Source organism: Moschus berezovskii, chromosome 15 (genome assembly GCF_049115385.1).
Source record: "Moschus berezovskii isolate FMDL1 chromosome 15, NW_MosBer_1.0, whole genome shotgun sequence".
Classification (NCBI taxonomy): domain Eukaryota; kingdom Metazoa; phylum Chordata; class Mammalia; order Artiodactyla; family Moschidae; genus Moschus; species Moschus berezovskii.
In genome coordinates, this window is record NC_142474.1 from 33,024,482 (window position 1) to 33,039,433 (window position 14,952).

A 14,952-nucleotide genomic window follows, 5' to 3' on the forward strand; every position below is an offset into this window, starting at 1 on the left:
AACCTTATCTTACCTTGTGACTGGGAACAGACCACATGTTCTTTCTGTACTTAGCTTGGTTAGCTGTAGTGCCCATTCATCCTGGGAACATTCATCCTGTTGTCGGTATCAATATTTCTTGTTCTCTGTTACTTTTCACTACTACTATACACCAGGGTTTGTCTCTCCATTCTGTTGATGGGCATTTGGGTTGTTTTCAGAGTTTGCCTATTGTGAATAAACATGAACAGTATAGTGCGTGTTTCTAGGTGGACTCATAGGTCAGCCAGGAGAGGTTGCTGGTTGATAGGGTTGGCATATGTTTAAAAATTACCAAACATTTCCCCAGATCTTTAAATCTTTCTTTAAAACAGGAAAAAATAAACTTCTATGTGGTTATTTTGAAAATATTTAATGGGCTCTAAGATATAAGACTCTAATGCTGGGAGGGATTGGGGGCAGGAGGAGAAGGGGACGACAGAGAATGAGATGGCTGGATGGCATCACCGACTCGATGGATATGAGTTTGAGTGAACTCCGGGAGTTGGTGATAGACAGGGAGGCTTGGCGTCCTGTGATTCCTGGGGTTGCAAAGAGTCGGACAAGACTGAGCAACTGAACTGAACTGAAGATACAAGACTTTAATTAAGTCTGTACCTGGAACAAAGTGGGCACCCAGTAATTGTCCTTTGGCCCAGCAGAGGAAGGGCGAGCACTGCCGGGAGATACTGCCCTAAATCCTTGAGCCTAGAGGCCTTTCCCATGCAGCACTCAAGGCCCACACCCTGTGTGTGGACCGAGCCAACCTTGGCGCCCTTGCCCTGCATACACCTACACATCCCGATCCTGCCTTCTCAGGCCCAGAAAGGGTGTCACTTGGTTAAGCACTCGAACCCTTGTGACAGCCGACATTTATTGAGCACTGACTGTGTGCTAGGCCCTGTGAGTCCAGGATCGAACGACATAAAAGCCCTCAACCCTCAAATTATTCCTCGGAGGAGGGTAGGTTCGCGTAGGAAGTGTTGGGACTGAGCCCCGCTTGGTTTCTACTTGGTTTCTAGTCAGACCCTAGACTTCCCCCTGGAAGTTGCTCGAGAGAAAGAAGGAAAGATCATCTGCTCCTCCGATCACGCAGTAGAAAATCAGGTCAGTTCCGATCCCAGGTCCAGCGCCGCGAGGCTAGCAGACCGAGGTCAAGGGCCGGCCCGCGCTGACCAGCCGCAGCAGCTGGCCGCGAAGCCCCGCCCCCGCGTCTGGCCAATGGCCGCGCGGTCCCGGTCTGTCTCCTCCCTCCCCGCTGGGGAAGGTTCCCCGCAGCCGCAGCTGAAGGCAGGTCGCCGGGTCGCGGCTACCCAAGGTAAGATCGCCGACTCAGGAGCTCGGTCCTCTGGGTTCAGGGAGCAAGGACGCCTTTCGGGGAGGTGGTCCGCGGCGCAGAAGCCGAGTGGGACTCGGAGTCCGTCGGGGCGCAAGAGGCTTAAGGCGCGCGGGGGACTGGGAACAGCGGGTCCTAATGCACAGCGGGGTTCGCGGCAGCGAGAGCTCCGCGTGCCGCATCCAGCACCCTGCGCTCTGGAGGTGGGTGGCGCGGGCGTCTGCCCGGGCTGGAGGGGAGGTTGGGCCGGAAGGAGAGGGGCTCTGGTTACTGAGTTCCTCCAGCCGTCCGCAGGCCCAGGGTGACCCCAAGGCGAGGCCTAGCCCTGGTGCGCCTGAATCAGCGGCCGCGCCTTTCGCGGTCGCGACTGCTGCCCTCCTCGGGTCTCGGCTGTTCTCGGCGATGATACCTACTCAGAACAGCCTCCTGGCCCTCGGCGGACCTGACCCTGGCCCAGAAATTCAGGATTCCGAGCAGAGGTTGTGAGGCCTCGCCCCTTCCGGGATGGGGGCGCTCTCTGAGCCTCTGGTGCCCTCCTAGCGGCGACCGTCAGGAACACTCCAGAACACTCCGCGCACAATCTTCTCTGAGACCCGGAAGGAGGTGCCAGGAAAACTTCGGAAAAAACGAAACTGACATCCTTATTTTGAGGACTCAAAAACATCTGGAAGGACCCGAGAACCGGCTCTTGTGGAGGGCAGGGCTAAAACGACCTCAGACCTGGCCGAAAGACTTCAATTTCTCACAAGAGAAGGGACTAAATATTGCGTCTTAGGCACACTGTCACTCAGCGACCTCTCCTCACCCAGGCCGTGTCCTTCGCCTCTCTGAGGGCTTGAACGCAGGGGGCTGTGTGAGTCTCACTTGCCACAGAGGTCTCTATGTCCTCAAGATGTATGGTGAGACATGCAATGAGGCAGCAAGTCCTGGGTTCCAATTCTGTTAGGCCACTGGTCAGCTGGACAACTTGGCATCACTTTTCCTTTTAGGATTATGGCAAGAATTAAATGAAAGAAATTTAGGGTGTGCCTGTCTATAGTAGAGGGCTTACGTGATAGTTCAGTTGGTAAAGAATCCGTCTCCAATGCAGGAGACCCTGGTTGGATTCCTGGGTGGGGAAGATCCACTGGAGAAAGGATAGGCTACCCACTCCAATGTTCTTGGGCTTCCCTTGTGGCTCAGCTGGTAAAGAATTCGCCTGCAGTGCGGGAGACCTGGGTTCGATCCCTGGGTTGGGAAGATCCCTTGGAGAAGGGAAAGGTAACCCACTCCAGTATTCTGGCCTGGAGAATTCCATGGGGTGGCAAAGAGTCGGGCAGGACTGAGTGACTTTCACTTTCACTTTGCCGATAGTAGACCTTCAGTAAGTGTGAACAAATATGAGCTTCCTCTCTTTTTGGTTGAGACTATTTCATACATCCATACTTCCCAAACTGTATGCCTTGAGGGCTGAGGCTGGAATGCAGAAGAATGTATCACCTGACTCTCTCCTAGGGCCTCCCTGGATCCCATGGGAGGGAAGGAGGGATCTGGTCACCACCACAGAGTTCTCTGTTCCTCTCTTGAAGGCTCAGAGCACCCCCGCCCCACCTTCCTGATCCTCTTGACTTCTGTCATTGGTTCTCGCCCCACAAGAGGTATAGCACTTGTGGTTGGCAAAGGAAGTCATACAGCATGCGGCCATGGGGCCAGTGGGCAGCAGGTAGGCAGGACAGCTGCATCGTTTCCCACATGGCAGGGGACTGGTAGCCTCAGCAACTTTTGGGCACTCTGCTTTGCAACACTGTCTCCTTGAGGTCTCACCAAACTGACACCCATGTTTCAACCCCAGTCTCCCCCTGTGTCCTCTGCCCACTTCTCTCCCTGAAAACCCCTTTGAATATCTGATAGCATCTCAAGCTTCACTTGTTGGGAGTTCTGGAGTCTTCTCTGCACCACTGCTTCTCCCCCGGATTTTCTGGCTTGCTAAGTGACACCCTCCATCCACCCAGTGCCTAAGAAGTAATCTTTGATTCTTCTCTCTCCTTCACCTCCCATATCCACAAAATATCAGAATCCACTCACCTGTCGCCACTTCCATGGTTATCATCCTGGCCATACCTGTCATGTATTCCCTGCTGTGACCTCCTGACTTGTCTCCCTGCTTCTGTCATGACCCCGCCACAGTCCAGGGTCCTTACAACCACCACAGAAGTCTTTAATATAAATCAAATCCTCTCCTTTTCCTGCTTAGAACTCTCCAACGGCTCCGTGTTTCACTCCAAATAAAACACAAAGTTCTTTCCTATAATGTTCTACATTAGCAATCCTTCCCAACCTTCCTGACCTTGATATCTGCCCCTCCTCCTCGCTTTCTAAACCTGGACAACTCCAGTCTACATTCTATTCTTTAAACATGTCAAGCTTGTTCCCACCTTAGGACTTCTAACTTCCTGTGTCCTATGTGCAAAATTCTGATCTCCTTACAACAAAGAACCATTCAGCTTAAATGTCGATTCAAAAAGGCTTCCTTCCCCACCCCAGTTCAAGAAGCATCCCCATCTTCAGGGACTGTCTCATCTGCTTTATTTTCTCTATAACCTTTATTGCTATCTGAAATCCTTATTTATGTATATTTTTACTGATTTGTCTGTCCCATTCTAGTAGAATGTAAATTGGATGATGGCAGAGATCTTGTCTGGCTTATTCCCTGCAGCTCTCTCCCATGAGAAAGGCAAATAAGAAACAAGCAGGCACTTCCCTGGTGGCCCAATGGTTAAGACTCCATGCAATCACTGTAGGGGACACAAGTTTGACCCTAGTTGGGGAACTAAGATCCCTCATGCCGCTTGGCAGAGCAAAAATAAATAAAATAGAAATTTTTTAAAAAAAGGGAGCAAGCAAACAAACAGATCTATAATTGAAAATTGTGGTAAGTGCTACATAAGCAACCGGCAGCAATTGATTGTATTTGGAGCACTTTATGTGTTGTTTTTTTTGGCCACGCCCTGTGGCATGTGAAATCTTTGTTCCCACCAGTGACCCCTGCAATGGAGGCATGGAGTCTTAACTACTGTACTGCCAGGGAAGTCCCTGGGGCATTTTAAATTTTCAGGCTTATAAGACTGAACTACTGTATTTTCAGAACAACCTCTCTGAGCTATTTTAGGGGTGAGGATAAAGCTGGGAAAGCATGATAACTTTCCTGGAGTCACACCCAGGAATGGAACTTAGCCTCCTACCCTGAAATTATGTACAAGGCAAGTTTTAATGTAATGGTGGGCCTGCAGTCATGTTCTGGGAAGAACCTGATCCCAGATCCTAAAGACCTCAGTTCTTTGCTCTGCTACTAACTAGCAAGCCCCCTTAATTCCTTGTTACTGCATTTTCTTCATGGTAAGAATAGGATAGATCCTATTATGATGTTGGGTGCCTTGTTCTTCTCCGCATCCTCTCCCTCTACCCCTTCTCCTTCCCTGTTTCTTCCCCCTTCTCCCTGTCTTTCCCTTTCCTCTCAGTATTCTCCAAAGAAGCAGCTCTTCCAGCTGTTGCTGTCAGCAGCTGGGGGCACATTCAGACCTGGGGATGATGAGGCAGGAGCCAGAGCTCTTCCCAAACACTGACCAACCTGAAGAGCAGAACTGGGCCCTAGGTCTTCTGAATCTGATTTTTTTTTCCCCCATCAATTTGTTTTTAAGCAGATTGATTGAGGGCCTCTGATACTAACACAATGATAAAGTAGGATGGTGACTTCCTTGGTGGTCCAGTGGTTAAGAATCTGCCTTCCAATGCAGGGCTCATGGGTTTTATCCCTTGTCGGGGAACTAAGATCCCACATGCTGTTACTAAGACCCAACACAGCCAAATAAAAATAAGTAATAAAGTAGGATGATTAAAGAAAAAAGCAAATGTTCCAAAGTGGTGGAAAAGAAAGAATTGCCTTTTGTCCAACCCTACTCCCAACTTGGTTGCCATGTATGCTCTGTTTTCTTCCAGCCTTTATTCCTCTCAGTCCATCGACCCTTCATGGGCCAGAGCCCTCTGCCAATTCAGAACCCAGACAGTGATGACGTTTGCCGAGGACAAAACTTATGAGTATATCCGCTACCATTACAGCAATTTTTGCAATATTTATGTTCTGGATATTCTGCCTCACCTGTCCTGCCTCACAACAAGTGACCAGGTAAGCCAGGGCCTGACAGCCAGGTACTGACTTGGGGGCAGGGTTGTGGAATTCAGAGCTTCTCCCAGGCCAGGACCAACTCCTTCCTTCTCTGTTGTCTGTATCCTGCTTCCCATTGTTGACAGTTTTCTAACCTTCAGAATGACGTGCAGCTCACGGTGTCCTTTCCAACCCTGTTGAGGTTCTTGTGTTGTTTTGGTATAGTGCTCCAAAATATAGAATTGAGATTTCTGGGCTCGGGGCCCCTTACTCACTTTCACTGGAACCTTCTCCATCTCTTGTCCTTATTCCTGCTTAGTCTCAATTCCTTTTTCCTGGTCATGGGACCCATTCTGGCAGAGTCCCAGGGCTCAACTTTCAGAGTCCTTAGGAGCCAGATGGTGCTAGCCCCTTTGGCACTTGCTGTGGGCTCCTAGTGAGGTGAGCCCAGCCCCTCCCAGTTTTAGCTGTCTCCACATTGAACTCCGAGGTCTCCCTCTGCTTCCTGCATGCAGATACTGGTGGTATTTGAGTTTGTGGCTGGTGGAATTTGGCTTCTCTCTCTTGTATTTTGGTGTTTGCAGGAATACCTTATCATTTAGTTCTGCTGTAAATGTTTTCTGTGGGTTTCTGCTATCTGGTCACTTGTTTGTATGTGCTGAGCCTCGTTTCCTCGTCAGTAGAGTAGGGATAATAATAGCATTGAATAAGACAGTTCACGCAAAGCCCTGAGAAGAGAGCCTGGGACACAGTAAAGACCTATTTCCTGGGTCTGGGAACTTGGGCTCAAAACTCTGGCCTTGTCCTGGGCTCTGACCCAGCTTCAGCTGGCTGCCTCCATCTTGTAGCTTTTTAGGTACCTCCACTTGCAGCTGTGGGGAGGGGTTCAGGGCTACCTGACTTGATCTGGGTGGCGGGGCTGTGTCTTTCAGGACCGACTTCGGGCCTACTTTGAGCGCCAGGGAAACCAGGGCACCCTCTGGGAGCTCTTCAACAGTCTTCGGCGGAGGAACGGCTGGGTGCATTCCTTCATCGGGGCACTGAGGGCCTGTGAGCACACTGGTCTCGCTGATGAAGTGGCCCGTGTCTACCAGAGCAACCTGCCACGTGAGCCAGCTGCCCTGGCCCCTCTTCTGGAACTCCTGTCTGATTCCCCTGGCCTTCGCTCTCCCTCTCCCCTTACCCTATACCTGCTGTCTTCCTCTGCCACCATCTCTCCCATCACTCCTGGGCAGTGGGCAAACCTGAGTGTAGATCCCTGCTTAGCGACTTATGAACCCTTTGACCAAGCCCCTTCATTCCCTAAGTCTCAGTCTTTTCTGTGGAATGGGACTAATGGCAACATCTAGCTTGTAGGGCTGCTGTGAAAACCACAGGATGATGGCGTGGTGAGTGCTTAGCGGGAGCTGGCACCTTCCACCTGCTCAGCAGGTGGAGCCTCCTCTAATTTTTGCAGCTATGATGTTTGCTTCCCACGCTTTTCTCACTTCCTCCCGTCTCCTCTCCCTTGGTTCACCTTCCCTGTCTCTGTTCATCTCTTCTCTCCCCATCCCTTGACTGTCTCTCCTTTCTTCCTCATGGGCTTCTTCCTTCCTTTCCCCTCATCGCTTCCCCTCCCCCTGGTTTCCCCTAGAGCCGCCTAACGGCCCGCTCCCTCCCCCTCCAACTCCTAGTTGCCCTGTTATCCCTCAGTGCTCTCTCAGTGCTCCCTGCCAAGCCAAGTACTCAGAGGGGGGTCCACTGAGGCCAGGGTCTCAGGGCCTGAGGCAGGGAGAAAACTCACACAAGACCTGTTTATATTTCAGATAGAGACAATTCCTGACACACTGCTCAGATTCACAGCCTTAAAAATATCACCATGTTTGCCTTTCTTTCTCCCTACCCCCCTTCTTTCCTTCCTTCCTAACTCATCTCTTCATTTGTGGAGATTAACAATTTGTGATTTCCCCAGATACACACAGCTGTGATAGGACCAGGCATGGTTGGTGGGGGCAAAGGGGAGGGGTTACGGAAGCAGCTTTAGGCCCAGGGTCAGTTAGTGGTGAAAGCCACCCACAAGGAGGAGCAGAAAGCCACTGTGTCCAGAATGCCTGGGGACAGAGAAGTGATGACCGCTAATACAGGCAGGGTGGTGAGAGGCTTCTGAGGTACCCCCCACACTCTCCCCTCTCCTACCTCTCCCTCTCCTTGTCCTCTCCATCTCTACTCTCCCTCTAGTACCTGCCTCCCACTTGGTGACACAGGTCTCCTCTGAGGGGTGCCTTCCACCTCAGGGTAGCTTTTGGTGCTGTGGGGAAACTGATAACCATGACCTGGGAGCACCCAGGCCTCTCCTGTCCCTGAGAGTCTCCAATTCCTCCTTGACATCACTTTATCTTTATCCTTCAGGGAATCCAAACCACCCTCCAGCCCCACTGGAGCCACCATCAGTTCCTGCTGAGATTCCAAGGCCCTCCATGCCTGCTGTGGCCCCCAGCATCCCTGGCAATGGCCACACAGAGTACGAGCCAAGTTACCCTATGCCTGTCCAGGATACCCAGCCACCAGAGTCCTTGGGAGAGGTGCGTCTACACACCTCCTGCTTTTGTGTCCCTGTCTTCTCGCTTCTGCCCGCCCAACCTTCTGGAAGCCCCCCACAGATCCTACCTAATTTCTGCTCAGAACCCCAAACTCTCGCAATTTGGATCTGCCCCAGACCAGCTGCCAGACTGTTGACCAGGTCTTCACCACATGGCAGCCTCACCTCTCTGTCATCAGTCAGCTGTGAGGTCACAATTTTGGGGTCTTTGCAATGGTCCACTTGAGCTGTTGAGCTGAGTCAAGGGATCAGGGTATGACCAGATAAGGGGAGTGAAGGAGCAGGAGGTGGTGGGGTAAGGGATGGATGGTTGGAGCTGTAATCATCGTCAGTAAAGCCAAGTTTGGGGGAAATATGGCTGATTCTATTGGGATATGATGACTGGGCAGTGAGGTGTCTGCTGCTGCTGCTGCTGCTAAGTCACTTCAGTCGTGTCCGACTCTGTGTGACCCCATAGACAGAAGCCCACCAGGCTCCCCCGTCCCTGGGATTCTCCAGGCAAGAACACTGGAGTGGTCTAGGAGACACCAAATCCTGAACTTCAAGCCTAAGAAAAGGTCTGTGCAGTGGCCCCAGAGAGGGAGACTTTTCTTTAGGGTCAGACAGATGAATAGGGACTCCCCCATACAATGATTTTCTGTGAAGTAGGTTCACAGTCACCTGTAGACAGAAGTTCTGGCAATGGTCAAAGCTGAGGTAAAGAATTCCTTGGTCCTGTGCTCTATGGTATAGACTGTGGCCTGTAGGAGCTGTCTCAAGCATAAGTTGCCCTTTGTCAGCTCCTGGAAGAAGCGACTACCTTATTCTTATATTCCCTCTTGCAGAATTCAGAGAAAGCCCCACAACCATCCCATTCTGGGGCTGTCCTGAAGAGGCTGGGTGGCCCCCTGGCGCCCTTGTCTGACACGGTGGCCCTTAGCACTCTGACCTCCAGTGTACATCAGGAGCAAGACACAGAACTGGGCAGTACCCACACAGCAGGTATGCATGGACTCTGGATTATAGCGCCTTTCTGACCTCCCAGTGAGGGTAAGAGGGTTGTCCCTCTGGCTTTCTTGGACAGGAGGCAAAGGTGGTATTCCCCAGGGAACAGCCTTCCTCAGAGGACATATTGGTTAGTATCTGCTTTGTAACAGACAGTCCCGGAATTTGGTAGCTTAAAATAACAACTATTTATTTAGCTCATGATTGTGTGGGTCAGCAATTTGGGCTGGCTCAGCTGGGCTGAATCCCCTCTTGTATACACATCAGTTTACATATAAATTGTTTACGGATCTTGGCTGGATCATCTCGGTTCTCTTCCATGAACCTCTCGTCTCCCAGTGGACAAGCCCATTTCATATACCTGAGCCGAGCTCTGTTCTGAGAGAGGGAGAGAGGACTCCTGGGTCATTGGTTCAAAACTGATGCAGTTTTCCTCCTGTGTCTCTCTTTGGGACAAAGCAAATTACCAGGCCAGCCCAGCACTGAGGAGTAGAAAGATAGACTCCATCCCTCAATGAGAGGACTGATAAGGTCACATTGCAGAGGGCGTGGATTCAGGTAGAAGAAGTGAATTGGGGCCACGTCTGCACTATGCCTAAGGGATATAAGGGATCCACCAGGACCTCGAGGACAGTGTAAGGAGAGTACAGGGCTGGGCCAGCTGTTGGCAGGGAGCACTGCCCCATCCCAAAGGGGTCTCCAGCTCCCAGCAAATCACTCAAACATTTCAGTCCCCAGAGGAAGTATATTCTTCATCATCCAAGGGCCTGGACCCTCACATCAGACGTCTCAGGATTATAATGCTATCTACTCTGATCTTTCAGGCTGGCATATTTCCTAAATTGAGTTCCACATAACATTGGTGCCCAGTCAGCCCCCAGTGCCCATGGAACAGCCACAAGGCACATGAGCAGTTAAAGGTTCAGAGAAGCCATCCTTAGTGTTCCATGCTCCTGTCACTCTATCCCAAGCATCCTTTTGCACTTGGCAGTGCCAGCTTGCTGTGGAATACCTTTTCAGGAAATACTGCTGTGGACCAGGGAGACAAAGGGCACTTTAATTTCAGTATAAGGATAGACACAGGTCCCATGAGATGTTATGGTGGTAGATTTGGGGTAGGGGTGGGGTTGACATCAGAATCACTCCTGACCTTTGTCAGATGTAGGGCCTGGCATGTGTGTTTTCAGAGTTCCGTGGCAAATCCTTATATAACTACCCTTATGGACCATCACCACCTACTCCCTCCTGCTTCCCCCAGTTCAGGCCCTCCTCCCAGGGTTGGTTTTGTCCCTGCACCCACAAGCCCTTAGGCCTCCTAGAAGGGGGGCGCTCACTGTGTCTCTGGTGCCATATGACTGGTGTGAGCTCTTCTGCTTGAGCCATCCTGCTGCCCCTTGCCCTGGCCTATGATTGTTCCTGCTGAGAAGAAAGATGGCAGTAGGAGAAACATCCAGGATTCTACTAGTCTAAGGAGAGGTTGGTAAAGGCAGACAAGAGAAAAGAGGGTGTCCCAGGCAGGAGAAGAAAAAGCAGAGAAGAAAACTAATAATGATTTTCAGGCTTCTCAACATTCAGAAAACTAAGATCATGGCATCTGGTCCCATCACTTCATGGGAAATAGATGGAGAAACAGTGGAAACAGTGGCTGACTTTATTTTTGGGGGCTCCAAAATCACTGTAGATGCTGATTGCAGCCATGAAATGAAAAGATGCTTACTCCTTGGAAGGAAAGTTATGACCAACCTAGATAGCATACTGAAAAGCAGAGACATTACTTTGCCGACAAAGGTCCGTCTAGTCAAGGCTATAGTTTTTCCATTAGTCATGTATGGATGTGAGAGTTGGACTGTGAAGAAAGCTGATTGCCGAAGGATTGATGCTTTTGAACTGTGGTGCTGGAGAAGACTCTTGTGAGTCCCTTGGACTGCATGGAGATCGAACCGGTCCATTCTAAAGGAGATCAGTCCTGGGTGTTCATTGGAAGGACTGATGCTAAAGCTGAAACTCCAGTACTTTGACCACCTCATGCGAAGAGTTGACTCACTGGAAAAGACTGATGCTGGGAGGGATTGGGGGCAGGAGGATAAGGGGACGACCGAGAATGAGATGGCTGGATGGCATCACTGACTCGATGGACATGAGTTTGAGTGAACTCCGGGAGTTGGTGATGGACAGGGAGGCCTGGCGTGCTGTGATTCATGGGGTCGCGGAGAGTCGGACACGACTGAGTGACTGAACTGGACTGAACTGAACTGAGACCCTGTTAGAGGGAGAGATCATTTTGCTCTTGTGAGACAACAGGTCAGGGACTGAGGAGGGACAGGACCAAAGATTTATCTGCAACCATTAGGCCTTCAGCCCTGGGATCAGTGACTAAAGGGACTGGAGACTCCTCCATGGGTGGGAGGTTGGATGCAGTAGGGATGGTGTGAGTTGAGACAGAGACCCTTCTCTATCCCTCTGATCCAAGGATAACACTCCTGTGGGTTTGTGTTTCTCATTTTCACCACCTGCAGGCGTTGTCTCCAGTTCCACGTCACTCCATGGGCCTGTGTCTCCGACTGTCTCCTTCCAGCCCTTGGCCCGTTCTACCCCCAGGGCAAGTCGCTTGCCTGGACCCCCAGTGTCAGCTCCATCTGTTGGCACCTCCTCCTCCTCCACTGGCTTGACCTCTGCAGGAGGTGCTGGTGACCAGGCTGAAGGTACCATCTGCTCCAGTGGGGCAGGGGTGCCCAACAACCCTATGACTACCAGCACAGCGCCCTCCAAGGTGCCCACCAACTCAGCATTTGGCAGCTCAGTGCCTTCCAAGTTGCCCACCAGCTTGAAGCCCCCTGGTGCAGTGCCCACCAGTCTAGCACCATCCAGATTGCCCATCAACTCAGTGCGTTCTGGCATGGTGCCACCCAAAGTGCCTACTAGTGGGATACCTGACCACAGAATACCTGCAAGCACAGTGCCCAGTAAGGTACCTGCCAATACACGGCTCACCATTAGAAGCAGCAATAGACTCGTGAAGGTGAGTTCTTACCCCTCCTAGCAGTGATCCAAGCCTCTCCCCCCAGCCCCCCTCCAGTCTCCATTCTGACTCCAGCCTGATCCAGGGCTGCTTTTTGAGGGAATAGGGAGAACTGAGACCCAATCTCATCCAGACCTAACACCCTGTTCTTTAGAATAATAATAATCATTAGAGCTGTCAAGTGTGGATGCTTCAGGAGAGTCAGGCTTGCTAGACAACCTCCGCTGGTCATGTGCATTAACCCATTTAGAGCTCACAGCTCCCCTTTAAGCTCAGCAGTGTTATTTTGCAGATGAAGAAACATTCCTGTTTGCCTCAACACCTTGCTCTAAACTGCTGGGATATCTGGCTTGTCCAATAGGTTTTACAAAGTCTAGTCCAGCCCATCTACTCTGACCTAGTAGCCTTCACAGTTGCCTCTGAACTGCTTATCTAACCCTACTGCTGCTGTCTGCCTGGAAGAACCAAGTCCATGGCCCAACCTCTGACCCTGTAGCTGCTTCATGGCCATCAAGCCCAGGTAGAAAGTCAAAGTACAGTGGACCACACATGACCAAGGGCTCCCTGGGGTAGAAGTGAGCTCAGAAGCAGGCCAATAAGTAGAGCTCTCAACCCTGGAGGAAGTCTCACCACTGATGCTCCTGCAAGGCCTTAGTCCCCTCTTCCCTGACTGTTTTCCTACACTATCATTGAGTTGAGTCCCCAAGAGAAGATTGCCTTTTGGCACTGTGGGCTGGCTACTGAGGGGTTGGGTTGTCAGTTTTTGGCCTGTCCTGGGAGTGGGGCTACCCAACCTGGCTTGTCCCCTACCATCTTCAGCCCCTCTAGTTCTTCCTTTCTTTCCCAGGAGACTCCAGCATCACCAGTGCCCACCGGCACTGCCACTGGAGGCACATCACTCTGTCCAGACCGCAGCTCTGACTGCTGGGGCTCAGAGCTGGAGCTGAGCAAGCCTGGCAGGCTGGTATCTAGGATGGACAGCCAGCCGTTCTCAGGCTGCTCTGCAGACCTCGCCATCAGCCACAGTAACTCCCTGGGCATGGGGCCTGACAATGCCCCGGAGGAGAATGAGTATATGTCGGAAGACACCATTAGGATCCATGAGAACCCCAGCACCTCCATCCTGGGGGACAGCTCCGGGACACACACTACCCCGAAATTCCAGGCAGAGGAAAAGTTGGAGGAATTGCCTGTGGTCAGGACCATGCCCTGGCCTCCATGGCTCGGGGTGGCCATGGCCGGGGCACTTTTGGTGCTCCTGGCTTCACTGTACCGACGGCGACTACCCCAGTGAAGCTCCTGGGTCCTTCTTGCCATTCATCTTCTCTCTTTCCATTGGTACATCTGCCCGAGTCACCGAGCTGAGCTGTCTCACCATCCTTGACCCTTTTTTTGGGGCTGGCAGAAGCTGGGTCAGAAGGGAGGCAGGGGGCCACAGGCCTAGTCCTTGGGGGCAGTATTTCTGTCCCATCTCATGCCCTTGGTGGCTCCCCCACCATCCTTTGCTTACCGGGCCCTGGGCTGCTCCTGGTGCTCCAGTCCTCGCCCAGCTGGCCATCTGGTTATTGCCCTTAACCCCTGGAGAAGGTGCTCCCGTCTAGGCCTTATCCCTCTTTACCCAAGTGCAAGAATCAGGAGGTGCCACTGGGGACCACAGTGGGTCGGAAACCTTCCCTCTCCTGCCTGGTCCCTGCAACCAATAGATGGGGTAGGGGACATCACTCTAGCCCCCAGTGGCCTAGTAGCCCCCTGCAGAGCAGCAGGGAGGCCCATCTTTAAGGACTTAGTCCACTGTCTCTCTGGTTCCCCTCCCTACCACACAAAGATGGGAGGAGGTCCAGAGATTCCCATGGACCCCTGGGAAGAGATTCCCAAGCACCTCTGATCAGGTGCTAGACCTGAGAAACCTAAAGAGCCCCTCTCCAGCCTCCTCATCCTAGTCTCTGTTCTCTTTAGCTCCCTGTGGGGGTTGGAGAGGGAGAACCTGCAGGACAGAGCTCAGGCCAAGGTTTGGATTTCAGCTCCACCTCTTCGTGGGCTGTGTGGCCTTGGCAGATAATCAGACTTCTCTGGTCTTGCTTACCCATGTGGACAATGAGGATTGTGTCTCATCCTTCACTGAATTCTCCTGAGATTGGAGCATACAGATCTTTTGTCAAGTGCCTGGTCCAAAGCAGGTGGCCGCTAAATGCTTCTCTCACCTTTCCCTGCCTGGCCACGTAGAGATGAGGGCGTGAGAGGCAGAGTGCCTGGTGGGTAAGTATGCACTGCTGCAGTGTAGGGTAAGTTAGGCCCATGTCCTGTTCTGTCTCTTACTAACTCTGTGCTCTTGGGCAAGGTGTTAATCTCTCTATGCCTCAGTTTTCTCACCTGTATAATTGGGATGAATAGTAAAATTATATAGATATACATGTCCTATTATTGTGAGGATTAAATGAGTTTATCTATATAAACCTTAGAATGGTTCCTGGCATTTTACTTACTGAAGTTTGCATGCATGTTGGTTTTGTCACTATTCAAGTGTGGAGGGGCTGGAGCACTTGGCCACACATTTAGAAGCAGACCCAGCCCCTACTGCCTATGCCCGTTTCATATTTGTCCCTTACTTTGTTCCATGCATTGGGGATTGTTGGGAGTGAGAAGGGAGACATGTCTACTGGGGCATCTGTGCAGGGTGGGGGCTAGGGTGCCCCCCGCAGCAGCCAGATGGATTGAAGTATATCCTGTGGGTGTTTTCCAGGCAGCCATTGCTGGACAAGGGCCAGGCACAGGAGCCTCAGGAGCTACCTTCATTTCTGGGCTCTACAAGGGACAGGGACTAGAGCTCTAGGGATACATAAGAGTTAGGGGGTCACTGTGGCCCACCCCCAAGCTGT

General features: G+C 51.7%; 1 protein-coding gene across 2 annotated transcripts; it reads left to right on the top strand.

Annotated features, from left to right (window-relative positions):
* The first annotated feature begins 1,227 nt into the window (after positions 1-1,227).
* Positions 1,228-14,537, top strand: MAVS (mitochondrial antiviral signaling protein). 2 transcript variants are annotated; one of them, XM_055432191.2, is made up of 7 exons: positions 1,228-1,336; positions 5,330-5,516; positions 6,428-6,602; positions 7,884-8,056; positions 8,898-9,054; positions 11,574-12,076; positions 12,924-14,537. In XM_055432191.2, the coding sequence occupies exons 2-7, from the start codon at positions 5,400-5,402 to the stop codon at positions 13,368-13,370; spliced, it is 1,572 nt and encodes a 523-aa protein (XP_055288166.2). In that variant the 5' UTR covers positions 1,228-1,336; positions 5,330-5,399; the 3' UTR covers positions 13,371-14,537. The 2 variants fall into 2 exon arrangements, with proteins under 2 accessions (XP_055288166.2, XP_055288177.2); XM_055432202.2 differs by having other exon boundaries at positions 1,252-1,336; positions 12,927-14,537.
* The last annotated feature ends 415 nt before the right edge of the window (positions 14,538-14,952 follow it).

What these genes read in the sequence shown, in the direction of transcription:
- MAVS (XM_055432191.2), top strand. Translation starts at nt 5,400, where the DNA reads ATGACGTTTGCCGAGGACAAAACTTATGAGTATATCCGCTACCATTAC. An exon ending in CTACCAGAGCAACCTGCCAC is followed by an intron (nt 6,603 to 7,883) that starts GTGAGCCAGCTG and finishes TTTATCCTTCAG; the next exon opens with GGAATCCAAACCACCCTCCA. An exon ending in GGGCAGTACCCACACAGCAG is followed by an intron (nt 9,055 to 11,573) that starts GTATGCATGGAC and finishes CACCACCTGCAG; the next exon opens with GCGTTGTCTCCAGTTCCACG.